General features: G+C 34.3%; 1 protein-coding gene across 1 annotated transcript in view; it reads left to right on the top strand.

Annotated features, from left to right (window-relative positions):
- Positions 1-16,162, top strand: part of LOC123529765 (dynein axonemal heavy chain 3-like) — a 128,921-nt gene that overhangs the window by 61,729 nt on the left and 51,030 nt on the right. Inside the window, exons 40-43 of the mRNA XM_053520732.1 lie at positions 1,550-1,810; positions 2,340-2,366; positions 4,525-4,669; positions 11,342-11,410. Coding sequence (XP_053376707.1) covers positions 1,550-1,810; positions 2,340-2,366; positions 4,525-4,669; positions 11,342-11,410 — 502 coding nt within the window. The remainder of the gene's footprint in view (positions 1-1,549; positions 1,811-2,339; positions 2,367-4,524; positions 4,670-11,341; positions 11,411-16,162) is intronic.

The raw sequence follows: 16,162 nt of genomic DNA, 5'->3' as shown, positions 1-16,162 counted from the left end.
TGTTGGTTGCATCTCCCTGTCTTTAATTATGTTCCCTTTCATAGGAAAGGGGGTATATTGTTTTCCAATGTTAGTCAGTCTGTTTGTTGGTAAGTCTGTCAGTCAGTTGGTTTTCAGTTAGTAACCAAGACATTCTTTGGCCTGTAGTGTTCAAACTTTATTGGATGATTACCTGCGGTCAGTATATACATTAACTCTGTTGCTTTTGTGGTCAAGGTCAAAGTGACATTGAGACTAAAAACTGATACCTATCAATAATTGGAGAAGACTTAGGCCTACAGTGGTCAAACTTTGTAGTATGATTGTGTGTAGTCTCTAGATGACCCTATTGCTTTTGGGATAAGTAGGTCAAAGGTCAAGGTAACAGTGATGTTGACTCGGATTGTCAACTTTCATATGAGCCATGCCATGAGAAAACCAACATAGTGGGTTTGCGACCAGCATGGATCCAGACCAGACTGCACATCCGCGCAGTCTGGTCAGGATCCATGCTGTTCGCTAACAGTTTCTCCAATTCCAATAGGCTTTAAAAGTGAACAGCATGGATCCTGACCAGACTGCGTGGATGCGCAGGCTGGTCTGGATCCATGCTGGTCACAAAACCCACTATGTTGGTTTTCTCATGGCATGGCTCATATTATGATTGCTTGTGATGAGTAAATGATTCCTAATGGTGTAGTAAGTTAGTCAAAGAATAAGGTCACCAAATTGATTTCTGATCATTTACTGCAGACTGAACATTTAGTGGCATTAATCACGTTCGTGATAGCTGTAGTTTAATTATGAAATAATGTTTAATAACATAATCCTTAAACTGCAAAATAACTCAAAACATGCCTGAAAAGAAATTTGTAAGTCCATGAATCTCATTAACATTTTTTTCGGCTCTATTCTGTATAATGTAAAAATACATATTTCCTTCAACCATAAGAAATGCTATTTACATGCTGTGAAATCATATAATTTCGGTGGTACAAAATTTCATGGTTTTGTTCAAAACAGTTATTTCATGGGAGTATTTTAATTTTGAACAATAAATACATGAGAATTTTACTCGTTTGTTGAGATTAAATTTCATTAACTCAAACTTACTCCACCATGAAATCCTTGAAAACAAGTTCTTCATGAATATTACTGATTTAACATTGTAGTGTATTTAAGTGTGTGTGTGTGTGTTTGGGTTTAACGTCTTTTTCAACAATTTTTCAGTCATATAAACGACGGTGTCTACTTGTAGCAGTGAGCACAATGCCCAACTTTATAGTGCTGCCTCACTGGAATATCACGCCGTAGACACGTGACATGATACCTCACCCAGTCACATTATACTGACACCGGGCTGACCAGTCCTAGCACTACCCTCTTAATGCTGAGCGCCAAGCGAGGAAGCTACTAGTACCATTTTATACGTCTTTGGTATGACGCGGCCGGGGATCGAACCCACGACCTCCGTGTATTTAAGTAGTTCTAATCAAATATATATATATGCCTAGAATGAAATATGAACTAATGTTTTATGATACAAATATATTGACGTGTATTTTTGTAGGAAAATAGGAGAAGAAGAAGATGATGATGAAGATATATTTGAGGAGATACCTGAGGAAGAGGAGGAGAAGGTGGAGGAGAAACCAACAAGTGTTTCCGAGCAGAAAATCATCGAGGAAAAAACTAACATGATAATATGCTATTTCTTATTCTCTATGGTATGGTCTGTTGGAGCAACACTTGATGAAAACTCTCGTATCAAGTTTGATGAGTTTTTCAGGTCACTGTGCGAGATGGAGAGTGTCAAGGACAAAAACCCAAGGTAAAAAAAAATGCTTGAATTTTCTATGTTCAGAACTGAGGCCCTATACCTTTATCAGCTGTATAGAAAATTTATCAAATCCTTTATCTTCATATTGTAATTTCCATTTGTAAATACTTATATTGTCTTTGTACAAGAATGATTTATTCTAATAACCATTTTACATACACTTAAAAATCGTTTTTTCTTGAAATTACTTTAATCGGAATATATATTTTCTTTAGATAAAACAATATTATTCATGAAGTCACTTAATGTCTATAAATAGAATGCTACTATAAGAAATATGGAAAGAATGAAAGATTTAACAAACTGATAAAGCAAATAAACCAAATAATTGGAATAAGTTTTTTGTTTTTTTTAATCTCATGGATGTAATAATTTGCAATTTAAGATATTTTGGTATTTGCCAGATATCAACTGAAGGTGTGTCTCAATATTAGAATCCAGTTTTAAGAACTAGTAGGGTAGAAATGGTGTTGAATATAAATATGTTTTATATAAAGACTAATCAATATTGATCTGACAGGAATGAGGAAAGTGATAAACCTCCTAGGTAAGAAAAGTGGCAATTTGCCAGAGAGACAGAGTTACTGCCCCTTAACAAGAGTTTTGTTGGATAGTGTGTGCAAGAATCCAGCTGGAGTTCACTCCCCTTACTGAATTTCTAATTGTGCTTATTACCTATAACAGAGAGAACAGATTTTAGTTAGTTATACCATTAAGATGAATAGTTATATAATAAGTCATGGTATATTTCCATCATACCATTTACTGCTTATTTAATGGAATTGCAACTTTCATTAAAAGTTCAAATTAACCATTTCATTAAAAATAGCTTTTTGATTATGAAACAAAATATTTTTTAGTTTTTGTTTTTAAAAATGTTTCAGTGACACATGATTTATTTATGTAAAGTTATTATAATAGCATTTTTGCTCAAACTTTGCTTTATTGTTTTATTACAAGATTCCAAAACAATGCATAAAATGATGGAAATCTATCATAAATTTAAATGAATGACTGCAAAATCATTAACAAACAGATATTTCCATTAGATTTTATTCTTCCAAGTATTATTGATATATTGCGAACAAATTTGAAAAAATATGGATAAATGTTTCTTTGTTGCTTTAGGTTGTGTTTACTTTTCTATAAATATTCTAAAATAAAAAAGAAATGGCATGCACTTTAAAATATAATGATTTTGCAGTAACAATATATTTTTACCCTTTTTGCACTGTAACATCTAACATGGAAAACAAACTTTCCTTGTTTTATCTATATAAAAAGCTGCAATGTCCAAGTTTAGAGTTCTTGACTTGAGAAATTTAGGATTCAAGAGCTTATGAAGTATAGAGTCAAAGAGTCAGTACTTGAATTTTGAAATCCTTTTTATTGGTTGCGGGTTTATCCCGCTACCAAAGTTAAAGTGTATTTCTGACAATCATAGCATCTTTATTTTATTCCGAATCACATCCAAAGGATGTTCATGTGCTACACAAAATAGTCCCATTCATGAACGATGATGCGGATGAATTATCAATGAACAAGCAGTTCTTATTCAACCTGTATCCACTCACACTGACCATTTAGATTATATAAGATCTATCAATGATAAGGTATTCCAGCCCATGGTTACATCACAAGCTGGGTCAGGCAGAATACATCTTAGATATGAGGCACATTAAATTTGTATTTGTTTCTCATTCATGTATAATCATAGACTGGCATTTAAACAGAAAATAAAGCTACAAAAACCCGCAACCATCAGACATTTCAAGGCTTTGATTATTTTTGGAATAGTAACAGTTTGATGGAAAGTTTTACTCATTGTTTTACAGAAGTCTGTTTTACAGCTGAACCTGCCTTATTGGTCACCCTGTATTAAGCAGCTACTAGCCTTAAGCTGTCAGTCAGTTAATTTTCCAAATTGGCATGTTGTTCTTACTTTAAACTGACTTAAGCAGTTACCTGCCTTTTGCAGTGAGATTGTGTCATTCTCTTAGCTGGCTGCTCAAAACGGTTTTGACTGAATGTCATTTGTCTTTAACCCTTACCATGCTAAATTTCTATAATGAACTTGTCCATCTTTCAATTTGGACAGTACCATTAACTGTTAAAAAGGATAATTACCAAAATATACAGACTGAATGGTGAACAGCTGATCATGAAATATACATCCTAGTTAAAATCTAACAATTGTACACAGCTTTTATTAATTCAAGACATGATGCAGTCAGATTCAGACTTAACAAATAAACTTAAATGACTGTGTTGTCTGTAATGTTTTTTTGTAGGGTAGAAAGTTTTATATCCAGAATGGAATTTCAGTAGATTAATTCATAAGGCATTGAAATTTTTTTTTTAATGCCAGATTACTGTGTAGTTATAGGGTACCCATTTCTAAGCTAGTGTTCTGACCATGAAAATATTAAATTTCAATATGGTATTTTATACAATAATTCCATGTATTATATGCTATTTTAATGAAATATGTTTGTCTAATCAAAAGTGTGGTTTAAAGTTATTGAAAAGCTTTAACAGATTTCTCAGTTTATCAGTGACTGGAAAATTTGACATTAATGTGATAGAAAAATATATAACAAGATGAAATATTACTTTATATATTTTCTCAGTTATAAAATGACTGTAGCATTTTATAGCCAACACTTTTTGTAAACAAAGTTCCATTGTGTTTGATATAATTTCAGGCCAAAGGATTTGAAGTTGTCTCGCGGTTTGTTGATTCCCAAGCGGGGCCTCATCTATGACCATGTCTATATAAAGAGACAGTATGGTTCCTGGCATCAGTGGAGCTCTTTGCTTACCAATATTGACATTGATGAACAAACTAAGGTACCAGTACAGTTTTGCTTAAAGCATGAACGCTTCTAAGTTGTAAGGTGCAAATGAAGTTTGATGTGTTGCAGTGGTTCTTGCTAGTAAAACTACTTGAAATTTGTGTGAAAAAGATCATCAAATCATATCTAAGATTACATTTTATTTTGAAATAGAATTATTTTATTGCATTTTAGAGAGCCAGTCATTCAGCGCTGAACACAATTTCTGTTAAATTCCTTAAAAGAGAATATATATCAGCTGATTTTGAACTGAGTTATTGGGTTAATTTTTATATCTGACAGTTGAAATCACACTATCAGGGGAAATGTTTTAGAAATGTCATGCCATAAAATGTCTTCTAAGTCATTAAGGGCTATTGGATAACCTGGAAATTATTTTTTATTCATTAATATTTGATGAGAACATTATATAATAGTAATAGATGTTATCGATTAAGACATTCAGAATTTTTTTTAACTTTGTAAATGATACCTCTCTATAGAAAGAAAATCGTCAGGTAAGACATAAACCAGAACCCTGTTGTCTAACACGTTAATGATATAACAATGTGCTAGTTAATGATATAACAGTGTATTACCACAGTTACATCTACATCTTGCTTGTTATTTATAATCCTTAAAGAAAGAGTACGTCCACTAACACATTAAACTCTATAATATTAATGTTTTTTTCTAACCGATTTAGAGTTTATAGTGTTACTTTTTGTCTGCCGTGGTCAGTAAGTCAAAGGTCAAGGTCATAGTGACCTTAATGATGAAATTTGGTTTCCAGTCAGTAATTAAAGCTTGGACTTACAGCTTTTAGTCTACATAATATTATTACTTGTTGTCAATAGATGACCTCTAAAGATTCTTGCGGTCTGCAGGTGAAAGGTCAAGGTAAAGTTATTTTGGCCTATGAGTATCAAATTTATGTCTGTTGTCAGTAGATGATCCTTATTTTATGTGTCAATAGGTTAAAGGTCAATGTCACAGTAACAAAGAGACTGAAAATTTTAATGTTGAGATTGCCTGAGCCTTCACCGCCAAGCTTTTTAGGATAGTGGTCTTTTATCCCTACTGTTTGTGTGTGTGTGTTCGGGTTTAACGTCTTTTTCAACAATTTTTCAGTCATATAAACGACGGTGTCTACTTGTAGCAGTGAGCACAATGCCCAACTTTAAAGTGCTGCCTCACTGGAATATCAAGCCGTAGACACGTGGCATGATACCCCACCCAGTCACATTATACTGACACCGGACTGACCAGTCCAAGCACTATCCTCTTAATGCTGAGCGCTAATCGAGGAAGCTACAAGTACCATTTTTAACGTCTTTGGTATGACGCGGCCAGCGATCGAACCCACGACCTCCCGCCCTTGAAGCAGACGCTCTACCACTAGGCTACCGAGGCGGTCCCTAATGTTTGTTGATCCGTACATTAAAGAACATCGTCAAAGTGACTGATACATTGAAAACAGGTTTTGATTGACTGAATATAGCTTCTGATCCTTAACTAGAATATTGCTAAGCTCAATAGGGAGAGCGCAGATCTACAGATCGCAGGGTAGTGAGTTCAATCATGCAACGGTTTGATAAAAGACATTGTGTTTGAAATCAATCATCCTCCACCTCTGATATTCATGTGGGGAAGTTTGCAGTTACTTGCAGAGAACAGGTTTGTATTGGTACAGAATCCAGGAACACTTGCTAGGTTAACTGCCCGCCGTTACATAACTGAAACACTGTTGTAAAGCAGGGATAAACCCAAAACAAACAAAATACTTCGGCCTTTGGCCATCAATAGAATTTTTTTTTTGTATCAGTAAATGGCCCCTCTTGTGTGTGGAATCATAAAGTCTATTAAAATGAAAATTGCGTTCCCAATGGGCCACCAGAGGTTCATGTGCCTTTTACAAACAACTGTTGTATTTATACAGTCTTATTCATTTACTCTAACCAGTTTACTTATACTGTTTGCTGTGTTAAGATATATAACCAATGATATAGAAAGTAACTGTAATGTTGACACAATATTGCTGTGATATAATATGCTGATGTGTGCGCAGACATAATTTCTATATAATATATAGTTATTTAGATATTGCTGTGATGTGATATGCTGATGTGTGCGCAGACATAATTTCTATATAATATATAGTTATTTAGATATTGCTGTGATGTGATACGCTGACATGTATATACTTATATTAGTACTAATAACTATAGTAAAGTTTGATGCTATATTACAGGAAATCAGGGTATGTATTTTGCATGCACTGGTCTACAGTTAGCACTTTTATTAAAAATAATGTAGTCATATAATCCATATATAGTTATATATTTTACCCCACATTTATTTTATATTTGTTCTATCAATACAAATAGAACACACAGATAAAATTTGAGTACATTAAATTGAAACTAGAAAGGGTTTAATATTGATTTGTCAGATATTAAATGAGCCGCACCATGATAAAACCAACATAGTGCGTCTGCAACCAGCATAGATCCAAACCAGCCTGCACATCTGCGCAGTCTGGTCATGATCCATGCTGTTCACTAATAGTTTCTCTAATTGCAGTACACTTTGAAAGCGAACAGCATGGATCCAGACCAGCCTGCGCATCCGCGCAGTATGTTGGTTTTCTCATGGCGCGGCTCAAATGTTTTCTCTTGTTATTTGTAACAGTTACTGTCTTTTTTAGCTCGACTATTCGAAGAATAAGTAGAGCTATCCTACTCACCACGACATCGGCGTCGGTGTCGGCGTCACACCCTGGTTAAGTTTTTCGTACGAGTCCACTTTTTGACAAAGTCTTTTGAAATAAAACTTTAAAACTTTCAACACTTGTTTACCATCACCATGTCCAGTTGTAGGCAAGTGTACATAACTCTGTCAAGCATTTTGACTGAATTATGGCCCCTTTTGACTTAGAAATCTTGGTTAAGTTTTTCGTACCAGTTCATATTTTGACAAAGTCTTTTGAGATAAAGCTTTGAAACTTTCAACACTTGTTTACCATCACCATTTCCAGTTATATGCAAGAGTACGTAACTCCATCTAGGATTTTGGCTGAATTATGGCCCCTTTTTGACTTAGAAATCTTGGTTAAGTTTTTCGTACCAGTCCACATTTTGACAAAGTCTTTTGAGATAAAGCTTTGAAACTTTCAACACTTGTTAACCATTACCATGTTCAGTTATAGGCAAGATTCCATAACTCCATCAAGGATTTTGGATGAATTATGGCCCCATTTTACTTAGAAATCTTGGTTAAGTTTTTCGTACCAGTTCATATCTTGTGTAAAGTGTTTGACATATGGCTTTGAAACTTTTATAACTTGTTCATTATAATAGTCTCTGTCAGTAGACAAGAGTACATAACTCTGTCATCTATTTTGGCTGAATTATGGCCCTTTTTGGATTTGGAAATTGGTTCTGTTTTCGTACATGTCCACGTTTTGTCAAAATTATTTGACATATGGCTTTTAAACTTTAAACACTTGTTTATCATCATGATTTCCATCTGTAGGCAAGAGTACATAACTCTGACAACTATTTTGGCTGAATTATGACCCTTTTTGAACTTTGAAATTTGTTCAGGTTTTCTTACAAGTCAGTGTTTTGTCAAAACTATTTGAACTGTGGCTTTGAAACTTTTAACACTAGTTTATCAAAATGATTTCCATCTGTAGTCAAGAGTACATAACTCTGTCAACCATTTTGACTGAATTTGTTAATTTTTTCATACAAGTCCATATTTTGCCTAACATTTAACATAACATATTTGCCATCATGGTCACACATTGCCATTTAGTGCAAGACTAATCAAAATTCACAAGTACAGGAACATTTTGAATCCATTTTTTCTTTTTTCTGAAAATTTATGGTAATATTTTGACCCCATTCTTCAATCAATTTTTAGCTCACCTGAGCAATGCTCAGGTGAGTTTTTCTGATCGCTCGATGTCCGGCGTCTGTCGTCTGTCTGTTGTCTGTCGTCCGTCAACATTTAGCTTGTGTATGCGATAGAGGCTGTATTTTTCAACTGATCTTCATGAATTTTGGTCAGAATGATAACCTTGATGAAATCTAGGCCAAGTTCGAAAATGGGTCATCTAGGGTCAAAAACTAGGTCACTAGGTCAAATCAAGGAAAAACCTTGTGTATGCGATAGAGGCTGTATTTTTCAATTGATCTTCATGAAATTTTGTCAGAATGAAGACTTTGATCAAATCTAGGCCAAGTTCGAAAATCGGTCACCCGGGATCAAAAACTAGGTCACTAGGTCAAATCAAGGAAAAACCTTGTGTATGCAATAGAGGCTGTATTTTTCATTTTATCTTTATGAATTTTGGTCAGAATAATTACCTTGATGAAATCTAGGCCAAGTTCGAAAATGTGCCATCTGGGGTCAAAAACTAGGTCACTAGGTCAAATCAAGGAAAAACCTTGTGTATGCGATCGAGGCTGTATTTTTCAATTGATCTTCATGAAATTTTGTCAGAATGAAGACTTTGATCAAATCTAGGCCAAGTTCGAAAATCGGTCACCCGGGATCAAAAACTAGGTCACTAGGTCAAATCAAGGAAAAACCTTGTGTATGCAATAGAGGCTGTATTTTTCATTTTATCTTTATGAATTTTGGTCAGAATAATTACCTTGATGAAATCTAGGCCAAGTTCGAAAATGTGCCATCTGGGGTCAAAAACTAGGTCACTAGGTCAAATCAAGGAAAAACCTTGTGTATGCGATCGAGGCTGTATTTTTCAATTGATCTTCATGAAAATTTGTCAGAATGATTACCTTGATGAAATCTAGGCCAGGTTCGAAAATGGGTCACCCGGGTTCAAAAAGTAGGTCACAAGGTCAAATCAAGGAAAAACCTTGTGTATGCGATAGAGGCTGTGTTTTTCATTTTATCTTCATAAATTTTGGTCAGAATGATTGCCTTGTTGAAATCTAGGCCGAGTTTGAAAATGGGTTATCTGGGGTTAAAAAGTAGGTCACTAGGTCAAATCAAAGAAAACCTTTGTGTATGCGATAGAGGCTGTATTTTTCAACTGATCTTCATGAAATTTTGTCAGAATGATAACCTTGATGAAATCTTGGTCGAGTTTGAAAATGGGTCATCTGGGGTCGAAAACTAGGTCACCAGGTCAAATCAAATAGAAAAACGTTTTGTATGCGATAGAGGCTGTATTTTTAATCGAGGTTGATGAAATTTAATCAAAATGATTGCCTTGATCAAATCTAGGTCAAATTCGAATATAGGTCATCTTAGCTCAAAAACTAGGTCACTAGGTCAAATTGAAGAAAATGCTTGTTTACACTTAAGAGACCACATTTTTGATCCAATCTTAATGAAAATTTGTCAGAATATTTGTTTCCATGAAATCACTATGTCAAACATGTTTACACTGTTATGGTGTGTTTATCAGGTGAGTGACCTAGGGCCATCTTGGCCCTCTTGTTCGAAAAGTCGAGCGCGCTGTCATCCGACAACTCTTGCTGTATTTGTGTGAGCCTTTCAGTTTTGAATAAGAGAAGATATATTCTAAAATAACTTTAACTTGGCAAAGCCCTTGTCCCTGCAGGAGTTTCTCGGCCACATGTTGATGTGTCTATTACTATGACTTACTCACTGGATTTGCTTCTAAACACAGCTACTGAATGTATACTAAATGCCAGATTAGTCAGGAAATAAAATATACCATTATGAACTGTTTAGTAAGAAATGTAAATATCAACACTTTCATAATTTTTAAAGCCCCCTTTTGGAAAAATTGAACATACTTTGTTTTTCACAATTTATGGGTGGGATGGACGGATGAAGTTTATGTCTGCTTAGAACTAGCATATAATTCCTCAGAACCAAACAACTTCAGAGTACGTATTTTTAGCATCTAGACCAGGTTTGACAACTAGCTAGTCTGGGTCAGTATCTCAAGAATTATGGTACTTGAATAAGTCTAAATTGCCAAAATTGAAAATGTCCACTTGATTACTAGAATATTTTGCCTTTGCTCTCAACTATACTTGTTGTACAGAAGGTGTTTCACAATAAAATCTGACCAGGTTCAATAACCAATCAATTTGGACTATTTTTTTCCAGAGTTGTGACCCTTGAAATGATTCAAAGTGAGGAAAGTTTAAGTGACCATTCAATAACTGGAGTATATTTTTCTCAGAATTTAACAAAACTTGTATCTATAAAATCTAAGCCAAGGTTGAAAAGCAACTAGTTCAGAATATTATCCCCAGAATTACAACCTTTGAATTACTTGAAATTACTAAAAGTATGGGTGTTTAAACAAGAAATAGAAAAATGGATATATATTTCTTCAGAACTGAACTAAACTTATACAAAATTTGTATCTATAAAATCTAAACCAGATTTGATAAACAGCTAGTTTGAATCAGCATCTCAAAAAGTATGGCCTTTGAATAGAAAATATTTCTCTATAAAATCTAGTCAAGTAATAGGCCAGTTTAGAGGATTAACTCCCAAATAATGGCCCTTGATTGGGAAAATTATTGAGCTGGGAGTATTTTCTTAGAACTAAACAAAACTTTTCTAACAGAAAAAGGATAAAAATACCTGTGTCATGAGAGTCTGGATATAAGACTGGCTTATAAATAATGTGTATTAATTTAATAAATAAAGCGCCTTTTGATTATTATAGCTTGATTTGAAAGATGAAGAATTATATTCGGAATACAGCTATATAAAACTACCTGATGTTATAGAAAGTGTTAGTATAATGCACAGTGTGGAGTGAATTTTGATTTGGTCATGATGGGATAGAATTTGTTTGGACAAGATGTGTGTCTGTGGTCATTGTGATTTGATAGGAATTGGTTGATGGTAACATCATAATTAGTTGCCTACTGGTTGAAAACCTGTTTCCGGGACTATAGGACTGTGTTTTTTTTGTCCATCAGTATGACATTTTGTCATTCTATCCATCCACACTTTTATGTCTGGTCTATAACACTGCTGCCCATTAAGATACTTCTATCTTACATTGCAAAAATGTGCATCATAATGAGTTGATTTGTCTTGTACAACACCGAGATACATAGCTGAAAGATCAAGGTTGCATTGGAGGTCAAATATTTAAGGTGATTTTTTAGTCCGGCCTGTTACTTTTTCATCCATGAATGGATGTTTTATCTACCTTGGTTTATGCACATCATTGATAGTCACAGATATTAGATCATAAGGTTGTGCTGCAGTTGAGATAATTTGTTACTTTCCTGTAAGCCTTAAGGGACTTTTATTGCATGGCAATGCTTCATTCAACTGTTTAAAATGTGTTTGTGACTGGACAGGATTTGGTCAATGTTGAATACCATGTATTTATTTATGATTGGGTAGGGTTTTGTTGGTGTATATCATTTCATGTTTGTTACATGATAGGGTTTGGTCAATGTGGAACATCTTATTTTTGGTTTTGACACTGGGTAGGCTTTTTTTCTGTATATGGTTTCATACTCTTGTTAAAGGATAGGATTTGGACAATGTCGAACATCGTATATTCATTGTTGATTGGGTAGGATATTGTTAGTGTGTATCATTTCATGTTTGTTACATGATCAGTTTTGGTCATAATGAAACATCATAATTCGTTTTTGATTAGGTAGGATTTTGTTAGTTTGAATCATTTCATATGTTTGTTACATGATTGGATTTGGTTGATGCAGAACAATATGTGTGTTTGTGATTGGATATGGTTGTGATCAGATAGAATTTTAATCACAATTTTACTATCGGATAGAATTTGGTTCCTGTGAAATAAGATCGATTTTTCTGGTCAGTTGTTGACTTTATAAATCTAAATGTGGGGGAACGCCACTGGGTATCTCATAATATTATTTCAGGCATATTTAGCTACCTGGATAGGACCATTGACCTGCAAAGCAGCTGGATGCCTTTCCCACAATTGAGAGCTTTTTTTTGAACGTCACAGTGGTGTGGGAAGTCGGCAGCTTTCCCACTGTTCCACAGAGGCCAACAGAACCAGATGGGTGTTTCTGGTTTCTGTGTTTATAAGATTGGTTAGTGTATAAGATATGTGATTAGGTCTAACAAGGAACATGGAACATGTTTTGTAATTGAATAAAATAAAATTTTGGTGATGCGCTTTTGTCATTTCTGTACATATATGATCTGACTGATGTAGAGTAAGATATAAGTTTGTGATTTGTGAGCAGATGGTGGAAGAATGCACCTGTGTTTGTATTTGTGATGGGTTTGGTTAAAATTGTAAGATGTATATTACAGAGAAATTTCAAAGGTATTGAAAAAGAAACAAAAGCAGATGTTAAGTATTTCTAAATTTATGAATGAATGGAAAGTCACACTGTTTTGGAATGTTTGTATGAATTTTGATGAGCAAATTATTAAAGATTTTAACTTGCAATAATAGTTTTTTGTGATTGTAACTGAGTTTTAGGCAGTGATCTTCCTTCAAATGATAGAATATAACTTGCAGTGCATTTGCAATGTGTTGTCCTACACACTACTTCTCAATACGGAAGTGGTGCCTTAGGATAGATCTTTCAGCACTGTCACTGGGGAACTTGACTTTGTGATCATGGGTGCACTGGTTTGTACACAGTGGAGGCTTCTTAATTTTACAATACTGATATTTTATACTGCTATTAATTAAACAGTACTTTTATGCTCTAAAGGACAAACCTCAAAACATGTTCTTTACTGAAGAAATGGTAAGAGAAGTGTTTCAGTAGAGAGATAGTTGTCTGAACATTTAGAATGCTACTTTCCTATATACAGGATTCTTTACCACTCCCAGTTTTTAAATTTAGTCTAAATTATGTTCATCTAGAACTTATATTTAACCTGTCAGTGATTATAAGTGTGAAACATGATGGTGAAAACTTTTGCCAGAAGTTTTGACTCAGCACAGCTGCTGCTGATAAAATATTTATCCTTAGTAATTTACCCATGTTTTGTAAGAGTTAGATTCAGATTAGTGAATATTCAGTTGTTGTCAAAAATCCTTGCCAATTAGAGAAAGTTTTTATTAATTAGTTACAATCCATCATACCATCAGTATTGTCACTTTAGTTTAGCACATGCCATTAACCTCTACCCTGCTATATTCCTAAAATGGTTGGGTCCATCATTCAGTTTGGGCAGAACCACTTATTATTTAAAAGGATGTTCACTGAAAATTTACTGACTGAATACCACGCTGGCTGATCATGGGAATTATTATGCAAATTCATTCACAGAAATCAAAACAGGTTTCTGGCCCCACACATAAGTTAATACTTTGTTTCATCATAATAATGTGATTATTTTTTTGAAATGTTGTTTTACCACCAATTTGGCACTGGAAAAGTTCGAATATAATTGAATAAAAGTAGTATCGTATGTTATAATCGTAGGGTATAAAACAGCCAGGCAAATTGTATGGAAGACTCATATATAGGCTGCTTGTTATATGCTTATATAGCAACTACTGTGGATCCAGTTAGAATATTTGATACGAGTGAATCAGTGAATTCTAGAAAATATTTACATTTATTTACTGGCAGAGTATTGTTAGCATGTTCCACCATATCAGATATCAAATAAAATCAGTTTTTATCTCCCTGTTTCACTTACATGTTATCCTTAATAATTAGTTCCATCATTAGATTCAACCTTTACCCTGCTAAATTTTTAAAATGGACTGTTCCATCATTCAGTTTGGGCAGTACCACTTATCATTCAAAGGGGTCTTCACTGAGTGCAGACCATGATCAGTCTGCACAGATGTGCAGGCTGATCTTGGTCTGCAGAGGTCGCAAAGGCAGAATCACTTACCGCCAGAAGGCTAAAGGTTAAGATGACATCACAACAAACAAATATAGATTGACTTGAGACTATGGTTTGACTGTGTGTGTGATAATTCAAAATGGTTCCGAGAACCAGTCCAGAAATTTGAAATTCTTGCGGATGTATTTTCATTATACTCTATGAGGGAGACAATCTAAGGAATGTCTGATTATAGGACAAGGGTGATTGTAACATATACTTTTGATTTTGTAACTTGTATTTTCATCATTTAATATATGTATTTAACAGCTGATAAAGTCATAACAATTTCATGTTAGTTATACTCAGTTTAGTAAATGGGTTCTCATGGATGTGAAAAAATGATATCTTTAATGTAAATATATATATCTTATTGCATGCTAGATAAATATATGTGTGTGTACTTATATACAAGTAACTATTTATATGATATCTGACAATATTCATAGCTCTCTTCCTTTACACTAATATGTTCCTATTAGAATTATTTACACTAACATACTACAATTGCACTTGTTTACATTGATATATTTCTATTGCACTGATGTTAACTTTAATACATTTCCATTACACTGGTGTTTGTAGGAATAGTGGAATACATTTTGTATTACACTGACGTTAACACTAAAACATTTCCATTGTACTGATGTTGACAAGAATACATTTCTCTTGCACTGATGTTTTCACTAATGCATAACCATTGCTCTGATGTTTACACTCACACCATTCAGTTGCATTGATGTCTACAGGAAACTATTTCAATTGCAATAATGTCTGCAGGAAAACATTTCTAATGCACTTATCTTTAATTAAATGTATCACTATCGCTCAAATGTTCATACCAATAAATGTACAAGAAGTACCCAAGTGATTTCTACAGGAACACATTACCATTGCATTTATGTCCACAAGAATACATTACCATTGCACTGATGTCTAGAGGAACAAACTACCATTGCACTGATGTCTAGAGGAACACATTACAATTGCACTGATGTCTACAGGAGCACATTACCATTGCACTGATGTCTACAGAAATACATTACCATTGCCCTGATGTCTACAGGAATACATTACCTTTGCACTGATGTCTACAGGGATACATTACCATTGCACTGATGTCCACAGGGATACATTACCATTGCACTGATGTCTACAGAAATAAATTACCATTGCCCTGATGTCTACAGGAATACATTACCTTTGCCCTGATGTCTACAGAAATACATTACCATTGCCCTGATGTCTACAGGAATACATTACCATTGCACTGATGTCTACAGGGATACATTACTATTGTACTGATGTCCACAGGGATACATTACCATTGCCCTGATGTCTACAGGAATACATTACCTTTGCCCTGATGTCTACAGAAATACATTACCATTGCCCTGATGTCTACAGGAATACATTACCTTTGCCCTGATGTCTACAGGAATACATTACCATTGCCCTGATGTCTACAGAAATACATTACCTTTGCCCTGATGTCTACAGGAATACATTACCATTGCCCTGATGTCTACAGAAATACATTACCTTTGCCCTGATGTCTACAGGAATACATTACCATTGCCCTGATGTCTACAGGAATACATTACCATTGCACTGATGTCTACAGGGATACATTACTATTGTACTGATGTCCACAGGGATACATTACCATTGCCCTGAT

Source organism: Mercenaria mercenaria, chromosome 13, assembly GCF_021730395.1.
Source record: "Mercenaria mercenaria strain notata chromosome 13, MADL_Memer_1, whole genome shotgun sequence".
Lineage (NCBI taxonomy): Eukaryota > Metazoa > Mollusca > Bivalvia > Venerida > Veneridae > Mercenaria > Mercenaria mercenaria.
The sequence above is the reverse complement of the archived record's forward strand: the minus strand, read 5'-3'. Positions and strand labels throughout refer to the sequence as shown.